The sequence below is a fragment of the Schistocerca nitens genome, chromosome 2 (assembly GCF_023898315.1).
Source record: "Schistocerca nitens isolate TAMUIC-IGC-003100 chromosome 2, iqSchNite1.1, whole genome shotgun sequence".
In the NCBI taxonomy this organism is placed as follows: domain Eukaryota; kingdom Metazoa; phylum Arthropoda; class Insecta; order Orthoptera; family Acrididae; genus Schistocerca; species Schistocerca nitens.
Window position 1 is genome coordinate 612,905,487 of NC_064615.1, and position 12,180 is coordinate 612,917,666.

The 12,180-nt window shown below is 44.1% G+C and overlaps 1 protein-coding gene across 4 annotated transcripts in view; it reads right to left on the minus strand.

Annotated features, from left to right (window-relative positions):
• LOC126236700 (brachyurin-like) overlaps positions 1-12,180 on the minus strand; it is a 245,556-nt gene that overhangs the window by 136,000 nt on the left and 97,376 nt on the right. For 3 of the 4 annotated variants that reach the window (XM_049946218.1, XM_049946216.1, XM_049946217.1), the window contains exon 3: positions 6,201-6,369. The exons of the other annotated variant lie outside the window; for it this stretch is intronic. In XM_049946218.1, the coding sequence (XP_049802175.1) occupies positions 6,201-6,369 (169 nt within the window). The remainder of the gene's footprint in view (positions 1-6,200; positions 6,370-12,180) is intronic. 4 annotated transcript variants of the gene reach the window in all.

The window sequence follows — 12,180 nt, forward strand, 5'->3', positions numbered from 1 at the left end:
CAATGATATAGGTCTGTAGTTCGATGGATTACTCCTACTACCCTTCTTAAACACTGGTGGGACCTGGCCAATTTTCCAATCTGTAGGTACAGATCTATCGGTGAGCGAGCGGTTGTATATGATTGCTAAGTAGGGAGGTACTGTATCAGCGTAATCTGAAAGGAACCTAATCGGTATACAATCTGGACCTGAAGACTTGCCTGTTGATTTGAGTTGCTTCGCAACCCCTAAGGTATCTACTTCTAAGAAACTCATGCCAGCAGCTGTTCGTGTTTCAAATTCTGGAATATTCCATTCGTCTTCCCTGGTGAAGGAATTTCGGAAAACTGCGTTCAATAACTCCGCTTTAGCGGCACAGTCGTCGGTAACAGTACCATCGGCACTGCGCAGCGAAGGTATTGACTGCGTCTTGCCGCTTGTGTACTTCACATGCGACCAGAATTTCTTCGGATTTTCTACCAAATTTCGAGACAATGTTTCGTTGTGGAACCTATTAAAGGCATCTCGCATTGAAGTCCGTGCCAAATTTCGCGCGTCTGTAAATTTTAGCCAATCTTCGGGATTTCGCGTTCTTCTGAACTTCGCATGCTTTTTCCGTTGCCTCTGCAACAGTGTTCGGATCTGTTTTGTGTTCCATGGGGGATCAGTTCCATCTCTTACCAATTTATGAGGTATGAATCTCTCAATTGCGGTTGCTACTATATTTTTGAATTTGAGCCACATCTCGTCTACATTTGCATAGTCGGTTCGGAGGGAATGGAGATTGTCTCTTAGAAAGGCTTCTAGTGACACTTTATCCGCTTTTTTAAATAAAATTATTTTTCGTTTGTTTCCGGTGGATTTGGAAGAAGCGGTATTGAGCCTAGCTACAACGACCTTGTGATCACTAATCCCTGTATGTCATGATGCTTTCTATTAGCTCTAGATTGTTTGTGACTAAGAGGTCAAGTGTGTTTTCGCAACCATTTACAATTCGCGAGCGTTCGTGGACTAACTGCTCGAAATAATTTTCGGAGAAAGCATTTAGGACAATCTCGGAAGATGTTTTCTGCCTACCACCGGTTTTGAACAAGTATTTTTGCCAACATATCGAGGGAAGGTTGAAGTCCCCACCAACTATAACCGTATGAGTGGGGTATTTATTTGTTACAAGACTCAAATTTTCTCTGAACTGTTCACCAACTATATCGTCGGAGTCTGGGGGTCGGTAGAAGGAGCCAATTATTAACTTAGTTTGGCTGTTAAGTATAACCTCCACCCATACCAATTCGCACGGAGTATCTACTTCGACTTCACTACAAGATAAACCACTACTGACAGACACAAACACTCCACCACCAATTCTGCCTAATCTAGCTTTCCTGAACACCGTCTGAGACGTCGTAAAAATTTCTGCAGAACTTATTTCAGGCTTTAGCCAGCTTTCTGTACCTATAACGATTTCAGCTTCTGTGCTTTCTATTAGCGCTTGAAGCTCAGGGACTTCCCCAGCACAACTACAACAATTTACAACTACAATTCCGACTGTTCCTTGATCCAAGCACGTCCTGTATTTGCCATGCACCCTTTGATATTGCAGCTCACCCCGTACTTTCCCGAGGCCTTCTAACCTAAAAAACCGCCCGGTCCACGCCGCACAGCCTCCGCTACCCATATAGCCGCCAGCTGAGTGTAGTGAACTCCTGACCTATTCAGCGGAACCCGAAACCCCACCACACTATGGCGCAAGTCTAGGAATCTGCAGCCAACACGGTCGCAAAACCGTCTGAGCCTCTGATTCAGACCCTCCACCCGGCTCTGCACCAAAGGTCCGCAGTCGGTTCTGTCAACGATGCTGCAGATAGTGAGCTCTGCCTTCATCTCGTAAGCAAGACCGGCAGTCTTCACCAAATCAGATAGCCGCTGAAATCCAGAGAGAATTTCCTCAGATCCAAAGCGACACACGTCATTAGTGCCGACATGTGCCACCACCTGCAGCTGGCTGCACCCTGTGGTCTTCATGGCATCCGGAAGGACCGTTTCCACATCAGGAATGACTCCACCTGGAATGCACACGGAGTGCACACTGGATTATTCCCCTCCTTAGCCGCCATATCCCCAAGGGGCCCCATTACGCGCCTGACATTGGAGCTCCCAACTACCAATAAGCCCACCGTCTGTGACTGCCCGGACCTTGAAGGCTGAGCGCCTGACATTGGAGCTCTCAACTACCAATAAGCCCACCCTCTGTGATTGCCCGGACCTTCAAGGCTGAGAATCATCCTCTGAAACAGGGCAGGCAGGTGCATCTGGCTCAGCCAGAGACAGTACCTGAAACCTGTTTGTCAGATGCACCGGGGAGGCTTTCTGATCAGCCTCTGGGGACGTCTTTCGCTGCCTGCCACGCCTAGGAACGACCTCCCAATCAGTCACAGGCGAGGGCTCAGCCCCACTGCGGGCAGAAACCGGGGCAACCACAGCAGCAGACCGATCTGGGGACAGAAGGGACAAGGTTGACATCCCCATGATACCCAAGTCCGGCCCACCACAGTGGCGCCCATTGGCAACAGCCTCAAGCTGCGCGACTGAAGTCAGCGCCGCCTGCAGTTGTGAGTGAAGGGATGCCAACTGAGCCCTCATCCGAACACAGCTGTCCATTCTAATCAATGTTGAACAACAGTTACTGAAACACGAGTCCGTGCCTAGATAACGCAAGGGAAACACCCAAAGAACTAACCTGTACAAATGCCTAACTACTGCGCTACAATCTGCCTGAATTTGCGATTACAGTAACTAAAACTCGAAATTATACCTCCTATACCAAACTCACACGCAATTTATGTAAGAATCTACGAAATAAACACAGGAAAAAAGCTATACACGTATCTTTCTGCGCTGTCGATGTGCACCAACTGGGAACTCAGGCATCGCTGAAGCGCAGTTTCATCTTACAAACAGCAAGGGTAGTAAACATGAGACATTTCGTAACCAGGACATAAAGTCTTCGTGAATTTCGTTCCGTGTACTCAATAGGACCGTAAATACGCCTCGCACACAGACACGAGAACATCATATACACATGTCTGCATTTGAGAAATTGCGCGTAGATGGGCTCAAAGAAGACGGTTGGAGTAATCGACGCATTGTTCGACATTTGAATAGGAGCGATGCTATTATTCGATGACGGTAACAGGAATTGGTGACCCAAGGCTGAACTACGTGCTAGGTGGGTAACCTTAATTAATTCTGTAAGTTGCCTTAGTGTCCTGTGGTTAAGTACAGAAAATATAAATATATAGTGTCATGTATTGTAATTATTATTGTGTCTTCCAGATTTTAGTTATGTTTGATTGTGTCGAAATCATTTGATTGTTAATTTCTTGTTTGAGCTCTGCTTGTAGAACTAAATTGGGGTAAAAACTAAGTTCTGTTTAACTGTTATTGACCTATAGCTAGAAATTTTATGCATATTTGTTAAGCTGAACTCACGAATGCACAACCCCCAGTCGTCTTCCAACGCCACTGAAATGCTACGTATCTATATCTAAATAGTGGCAACTAGAATAGCAACACTGGAAACGATAGCAAATAATGAAACTTCCGACAGTTTTTTGAGATAGTAGGGTACTGGACGTAGAGCTAGGGGCTGGTAGTCCAAAACGCCTGCTGCCAGCGCCGTTCTGTCGAGGTAGTTCTTGCCGAATGACTGTGGGAAACCTGAAAGAAAATTGTTGTCTCGCTTGACAAGAGCATTGTTGTTATTGCGACCTTCAGTCCTGAGACTGGTTTGATGCAGCTCTCCATGCTACTCTATCCTGTGAAAGCTTCTTCATCTCCCAGTACCTACTGCAACCTACATCCTTCTGAATCCAAGTTCCACCCCCTCCCAAAAAGCGAGATACATAGAAACAAATACGAAGTAGGTAGACTAGACATCTCGTCTATGGCGATGTCGTTAGAGTCTGAACAGAGCTTTGATGAGACAGTAAATGTGTGATGGCATTGTCAAGGAACGATTTAGTTCCAGAATTCACATGTAATGATTTAAGGATAAAGACCAGATCCTTACTCCTACCAAATTGCTGTCCACTGTCTCCGTATGAGGTACTTTCTCGTTCAGGGATGTGTGTAGCTCACAACATTCCTCGACTTCAGCAGTGGAGTAAAACATCTACCAGAAGTTTGTTCAGAATAGTAATGTGTTGATTTCAGTGGAGGGTTCTAGGAAAGTGCTACAGTTTCTCGCACGTTCTTATCCGGTGTCAAAACGATTTGTTTTTATATGTGAACTAGCGACACATCCCGGTTTCATACGGTTATTTACGACCGACGAGTTGTCGGGGTCAGCGGTAATGCCGCCACCGCGCATGACTATAAATAAAAATCAGAGAACAACTTAGACCATTTCAGCAATGGACGCCAGGGAAGTTCTCAGAAGGCCAGAATGTTGTCTGTTCCGTAGTTAATGGCGTTTGGAGTGATTTCTCAGGGTAATGAAGGGAGAACTTCATGGTATAATTAAAATGTTGATAACCAATGCTAATAGGATCTACCTGAGAGATAGATAGATAGAGAGAGAGAGAGAGAGAGAGAGAGAGAGGGAGTATGTGTGTGTGATTGGATATGGCTGGGCGGATTATGCCTTAAGGCGACAAATGAAGTAAAATAAAAGCAAGCTTGCCCAATGTACATTTGTAGCCCGCGACGACTGAAAGCTCATTTACAGCTCCGCTGAAACAACCTAAATAAACGAATCAAAGCTGCATTCGTGGCTGAAGTAGTTTTTTTGGAAAAGTTTTACATTTAGCATAAAAAGTTAAAAACCTTAGTTTTAGGACTCTCGTTTTTTTTTTTTTTTTTTTTTTTTTTTTTTGCTATGCAGACATTTCAGGGAAAATACTCAGTAACATTATTTGATTCGCCCGCAATTTATGGTTTTGCGTCGCAGCTCGATAGTTAAGTGATTTTGTTTTCGTTATTGCCTATGTTTATTGTGATACTTCGCAGTCAAATAACTCACTGTTCGTTCTTCAAAGATTCTGCAGTGAACTATAAGAGCGAATTGCGATTGCCAATCTGAGGTAAGCACAAACTGGCAGTCTGAACTGCTCTCCTTTTTACGAAATGCGTCCCCGAACATTTATAGGAATATTGTATAACCATCTGCAAGGGTTTTCTTAATCCTATTCCGTCCTTTATGTTTAAGGAATTAAGAAGATAATGCCCATGTCTTTTTCCTTCTATAAGACGCCATCAATGTTTATGAACATTTCAGTTGGTGCACTTTGGATTACATACCTGGTATTGCTGTCCACAAAATGTAGCTAACATATCGTTTGTGTGTGTGTGTGTGTGTGTGTGTGTGTGTGTGTGTGTGTGTGTGTGTGTGAGTGAGAGAGAGAGAGAGAGAGAGAGAGAGAGAGAGGGAGATAGATAGAGAGAGAGAGAGAGAGAGAGAGATCGTCAGAGACTTACATCTCTTTTTCTTTCTCTTAATGCGTGAATGCACATTCACAATAAGCATTCCGCGCCAATCGTTCCGCATGGTGGTACATCAAAGAAAGCAGAACGCATGCACTCTGTTTGAGTGGAGTGCTTCGCACTTTGCAGAACTGTGCTTCCAAAGAGTTCTTCCATTCACCACTAGATGTCAGTGACATTCAACATGCTTTTCACAGCAGGGGTGGTGTTTAATTCGTCGTAGTTGAATGAAGTATTTAAAAATTATATACCCATTCCTTCCTCATAAGTCATTCTATCTATCAGTGAAAACCATATCAATATCCCCCTCCCCCCCTACAATAGATCCTGATAGAACAGCGACTAAGCACTTCATTTTGTATGTGGATAGATAGATGATAGAAGAGAGAGAGAAGATAGAACGCAGAAGACCGATAAATGATAAGTAGGATAATACGGTAGATCATGTTGCGCTGTGTCAGATGGGGGCAACTGCCAGTCCCTCAAGGCAGGAAGAGTGCAATTCATAGTATATTGAAGATGACTTCGTACAGGAAACCAGTCCCACTCCTGAAGTAGATAAGTAGGAAGCTTGTCGAAACGTTGCTTCAAGGCAGTATTATTTTAAGGTAATAACACAGGAAGATTTCGTCAGTGCAATTCGACTTCAAGTCTTACAATAGCAAGTGAACGTAGTCTTTTTTCGAATAAGCATGAGACCACCTTCTGGATCTTGGCGTTGTTACATTGGTTTTACTCACCCGGAGGCGCAGTGCCCCGCTGTTAGGACGACAGAGGCGGAGATCAGCGACCCGCCACACATGTAGGAGTAATCCATGATGATGGACGCCTGGTGTGGAAACTGGCCGAGTGAGGCTGGGGCACCATTTACAATGCGGCCAGCAGCCTTTTCAGCCTTTGGGTGTCCAGCTGAAACAGGCGGAAACTGGTCATTGATTGGCAGTTTAGTTAAACACTGAAGGAGGGATTTGGGAATATGACAAATTTTTGTCCTGGTCGTATCTATATATTCAGATAAAACTTAAACAAGTCACACAAAATGTACACTGCCCAACTTAAAAAATGAAATATCACGAAGAGGTGGTGGGATGACAATATAGCTTCATACACACAGAAACTATCGGCATGTACGTAAATGACAAGTGGTATGGCCACCAAAGTGAATTAGTGTTCTTCGTGTTTGGTATTGTTGGTAGGGTATACAAGAATCGGGATCAGCATCAGATGCTGAGTGATCACTATGAAGAACACGGAGATGTTGTATACTCGCGTGAGACACCGTTATGAACAGCTGAAAGAGTTTGAAAGGGGCCGCATTGTTGGTCCCATTTGTCCAGCTGGTCGAATCGTGTAATGTCTAAATTTGTGGGGCATTGAGCTATGACAGTGACCCGAAATTGACCTGCAAAGGAAATGTAAGGGTAGGCATATTTGTCTTCAGTCCTCTTGTCGACGACTTCTGACCATCTCAAGCGAGGACCAACTTGTGAACCGAGCTGATTGTAACGCCTTCGTATCAGCAGCTGCCATCCGAGCACAGGTAATAGACCCCCTAAAACATTCTGTGTCATCCCAGAGGTTTGGTCAGTGACCAGCGATGACCACAACATAGTCATTTGCGTCTGGAGGGGAACCATGCCCAGGAACACCGTTCAAAATGGTTCAAATGGTCCTGAGCACTATGGGACTTAACTTCTGAGGTCACCAGTACCCTAGAACTTAGAACAACTTGAACCTAACTAACCTAAGGACATCACACACACCCATGCCCGAGGCAGGATTCGAACCTGCGACCGTAGCGGTCGCGCGGTTCCAGACTGTAGCGCTTAGAACCGTTGGCCACTCCGGCCACACCACTTCGTCTTCATGGGTTATCTCTCAGGCGACAGTTGCTTGGTGCCAGCTTTCAACAAGACAATGCTCGTTTAAATGTGCGGACCAGCTTGTCTCTCAGAGAGGATACAATGGCTTTAAGACAACCTTCCCAACAGACTCACTGCTTGCATCGAGGCGAGAGGGGGTGCAACGTCACACTGATACACGGGCCATACTGACAAGTTCTTTATAAATTTGACTTCAAATTGTAATCGCTCCAATAACATCACAAACCCTCTCAACCCATGAAGTTTGAGCTTCTGTCATTTTTTCACGCAGTGTAATTCACTGTTACCGACTTTAGGATCAATGTTTTTCGTGGGTCCAGGACTTATGTGCGGTACATTTTTGTTTGATGTTTTCCCACCGTGCCTAATTGGTTGTAATTTCCAGCGTTAACCTGTTTTTCCAATGAATAATTTATTGTCAGTCTCTAAAAGAGAAATAGAGACAGTTCGTTTTTCATTATAAAAGGTAGCAAATGTAAAAGCTACTTATTCCTTTTTTATTGGTACCTGCAGAAGAATCTCTCTTCCTTTATTTTGTTCCCATTTTCCGTCTCTTATATTCTATGTAATGGATTTTCATCTTCATCGTCTTCTTCCTCATTTGGGGAAAAATAGGGATCCTCATGACTGTAATCGGAATCCCAATGTTTTACAACCCCGTCTTGCTTTTATTCTTGTACTTCCCTCATTCTCAAATACTCTAACACGAATTCATTGACAATCTGACGCATACGGTCTTCTGCATCATTGGATGGTCCTTTCCATTATTCTGAAAATACGATAACGCTTAGCCCACTGGTACTCAAGGCTTACAAAAATAGTTTGCCACGTTCATAGAGTAAACGTATACAGTGAAATGTTGCGCATATTTTTTCAGTGCACGAAAATGCTAAAGCACCTAAGCAATGCATATAATCTCTAACACCCGTTGATACTGATGATGCATATTCTTTGCGTAGACAGATTTCTTTAAACTCTAACCATACGCTTATTTGGAGCAGTTCCCTTGCTTTCAACTGCATTGTTGTCATTCCAACGATTATCCACGGTCCGCAGCTCGTGGTCGTGCGGTAGAGTTCTCGCTTCCCACGCCCGGGTTCCCGGGTTCGATTCCCGGCGGGGTCAGGGATTTTCTCTGCCTCGTGATGACTGGGTGTTGTGTGATGTCCTTAGGTTAGTTAGGTTTAAGTAGTTCTAAGTTCTAGGGGACTGATGACCATAGATGTTAAGTCCCATAGTGCTCAGAGCCATTTGAACCATTTTTTGATTATCCACGTCCGTTCCCTCTGGATTCCACTTCCTTGCTGCAATCTTGAAGCTCTTTGTGCGACCCTAACATTCAGTGCCGCCGGATATGGACCAATGATTTGTAACTTACCACTACGGTACATATAACATATCATTAGTGTTCTAATTAACAGCCATCAACGTCTTTCTTAATCACCCTTCCGCAATGTAGCTTTTATTTAAGAAAACGTCTACGGTCGCCGTGCACCTAAACGCCACTTGGACTCTGATTGTCGAGCTGTTAACACGTACTGTGGAAATGGCTGAAGCCGCTTCTTGCTCCCTAGTGAAACACGTGCGTGGTGCACGGATAATAGCGAGAAACTAGTTGTTCTCCACATTTTTCACAACATTACAGAAAAAAATCGGCTATTAAGTTTCTCAAGAAATTGTATTTACTGACGTTAAGGGCTTGAGGTAAGCCGGATGTTTGGCTTAATCGGTGGCGCGGGAGGGCGGTAATTGGATATTGTGTAGACCTTTGTTCCAGTCTTTGAGAAGCCTCCTTTTCTTTTTCTTTCTTTTATGTTTAGTTCGAATATCTACATCTTGTAAATATAAAATGCGTCAAATATATGCTACCTACAACATATCTAATCATCATTTTTTATAAGTAATGCAAGTCTTCTTCTTTCTAATTACGTATCACACGCAAAATTCCAGTTTTCATTGCAAATGTAATTTCTTAACCATCGACATTTTATAAAGAATTGTTAACAGTTAAATTTTTGCGAATAACGTAAATAAACTCTTTATCTTGACTACCTTCATTGTTTTATATCACAAATGTGGTCTCACATGAGCCATTAGTTCTAGTACGCCTGGCAGCGTAAATGCATTGTTATTTCTCGCAACAAATCCCTTAATTAGGTTTCAGATCCATTCTATCTGGCTTAAACTGCAGTTGTACGACAGAAACTGTAAAAAATCTGCATTTGTACGGTGTGCTCGATGCCACGAAAAATATTTTCCCTGTTTCTGGTGGAAACTAGTACAATATATCATAAAAGACCAGGAGAAAATGTGGCACTTGGGTGGCTTTGAGGATTTTGTTGTTGCTCGCCTCGTTATCAACGTAGCAGATGTCCGTTCCAGCACAGAAATGTATACGACCGATCATAAATAATACCGTCTGCGGCTTCAATATTCAACGTTTCTGTGAAATCCCTCCGATTTGCTTTTACGTCATAGCTCACTCAGAAAGACTGCTCGTAGTTTAGATTAGTCATTTTCATCACTCTTGTTTTTAATTACAATACTATGCCAGTTAAAAACGAGGTCATGTTATGTTTTCAGTCTAGTCCCCTTAGGAGCATAGTTACCGTGTTTTGCCGAAAATTTTTTTCATTCGGTTTAAAAATTAAATAACATTCGAAGCTATATGGTTTCTCTGTCGTCTGGTTTCAGGTCTTAGCTGCTACTGTTCACATCACATTACGTTAGAGGGACAAGCTGGCTAGCCAGTGCTGTAGAAGTTCAATGTACAGGCAAAACTGATATCCCGTATTATCGCTGAGTCGATGTGCGCATAATGTACAGCATAAAACGTACATATCCTTATTATCGTGTCTGACTGTACTGCAGACAGCTTGGCTTCCCCTCCACGTGATATGAAATCTAATGAGGTGCCGGCAAACTCGGAAGAATACATACTGCAATGTTTGCATCGGGTTCAATCAAGGTGAACGCAGTATAGGCGTTACACCTGATGATGTAACCAACGTTACGAAACTGGTCGTGCATTTGAAGTAAGGCAACCATGCAACTGCAGATGTGCTTTTATTCGTGAAACAAATCCAATACAGACATGATTCTCTATCCGACACAACTAACAGGCATTCGTACATTAATGCCAGAGGCAGGATTCGAACCTGCTACCGTAGCAGCAGCAGCGCGGTTCCGGATTGAAGCACCTACAACCACTCGGCCATTAGGAAGTGCAGTGAGGTGATACAAGTCATGCGACAGCGACATGCACATATATACAGATGGCGGTAGTACAGCGTGCAGAAGGTATTAGGGGAGATGTCATTTACACTCAAGCGATTCGTGTGAAAAGGCTTCCGACGTGATTATGGCCGCATGACAGAAGTAACAAACTTCGAAAGCGAAATGTTAGTTGCAGCTAGACGCATCGGACTTTCCATTCCTGAAAACGTCAGGGAAGTAAATATTCCGAGGTCCACAGTGTTAAAGTTTGACGAGAATACCAAACTTCAGGCATTGACTCTCACCATTGACAGCGCCGTGGCTGACGGCCTTCACTTAAGGAGAGAGAGCAGTAGAGTTTGCATAGAGTGGTCAGTGCTAGCAGACAAGCAACAATGTGTGAAACAAGCGCAGAAATCAATGTGGGGCGCACGAAGAACGTGTTTGTTAGTACAGTGCGGCGAAATGTGGCGTTATTGGGTTATGGCAGCAGTCGACCGAATCGAGTGCCTTCTCCAACAGTGTGACATCGCCTGCAGCGCCTGTCCAGGGCGGTTCGAGTATGGTACAGGCTCGACGAAACCATGGACCCAGGTTGTCAATAAGGCACAGTGGATGTGATGGTGGTATAGACTGTGTTTGCATGGAATGGACTGCGTCCTCTGCCGCAACTGAATCTATCATTGACTATAAATGGTTATATTCCCCTACTTGGAGACCACTTGCAGCCATACATATACTTCACGTTGTCAAAGAACGATGGAATTTTCATGGATGACAATGCCCTACGTCACCGGGCCACAGTTGTTCGCGACTGGTGTCAAGAACATTCTGGACAACTCGGGCGAATGATTTGGCCACTTAGAACTCCCGACATGAACCCCATAGAATATTTATAGCATAATAGAGAGGTCAGTACGTGGACAAAATCCTGCACTGTCAACACTTTCGCAATTATGAATGGCTATGGAGGCAGTATAGCTCAATATTTATTCACTGGACTTACAACGACTTGTTGCTCCACTACGCTGGGCAACACGATATTAGGAGGTACCGAATGAGTCACCTCACTGTAGAGACGCATTAAGAGAGTGTCCTAGTGTTGTACGTGCAAGTGCTGATTCATCGGCGCAATAATTAGTTCTTGCTCAGAAGACGACCAGAAACCGTCGATATGTAGTAACAACGTGGCATCTATGGCAGAACCAGCAGAATGAACGATAGCTTTGAGAACAATGTGAGTGTCCCACCAAGAGCAAGCTGTGGGACTGGGCTGGCGGATCCGTTAAATCCCACTGGTTAATCTCAGAGGGGCTGCTGATGATGGCGCTAGCTCGCCCGTCATCCATTCTAATGGCTGACGCATGTGGATGCGGAATAGTTAGTGGCTGCTATGGGTTGCCTAGAACTCCGGTCCTAGAGAAGTGGCGGTGTCGCGGTTCACTACCGTAGGTCATAGACATATAATTCTGCGACAGGGCCAGCCAGAAGTACATAACTTCCTTAACCCTGAGCTGCCCTAGTGGTAAAGATCAAAAACTGCCAGTAAGTCATCTGTTGCGAGACTAGTATAGATGTTCAACAAATGAAGGACCATCCTGTAAGAGTTTTGAGTGTTTTT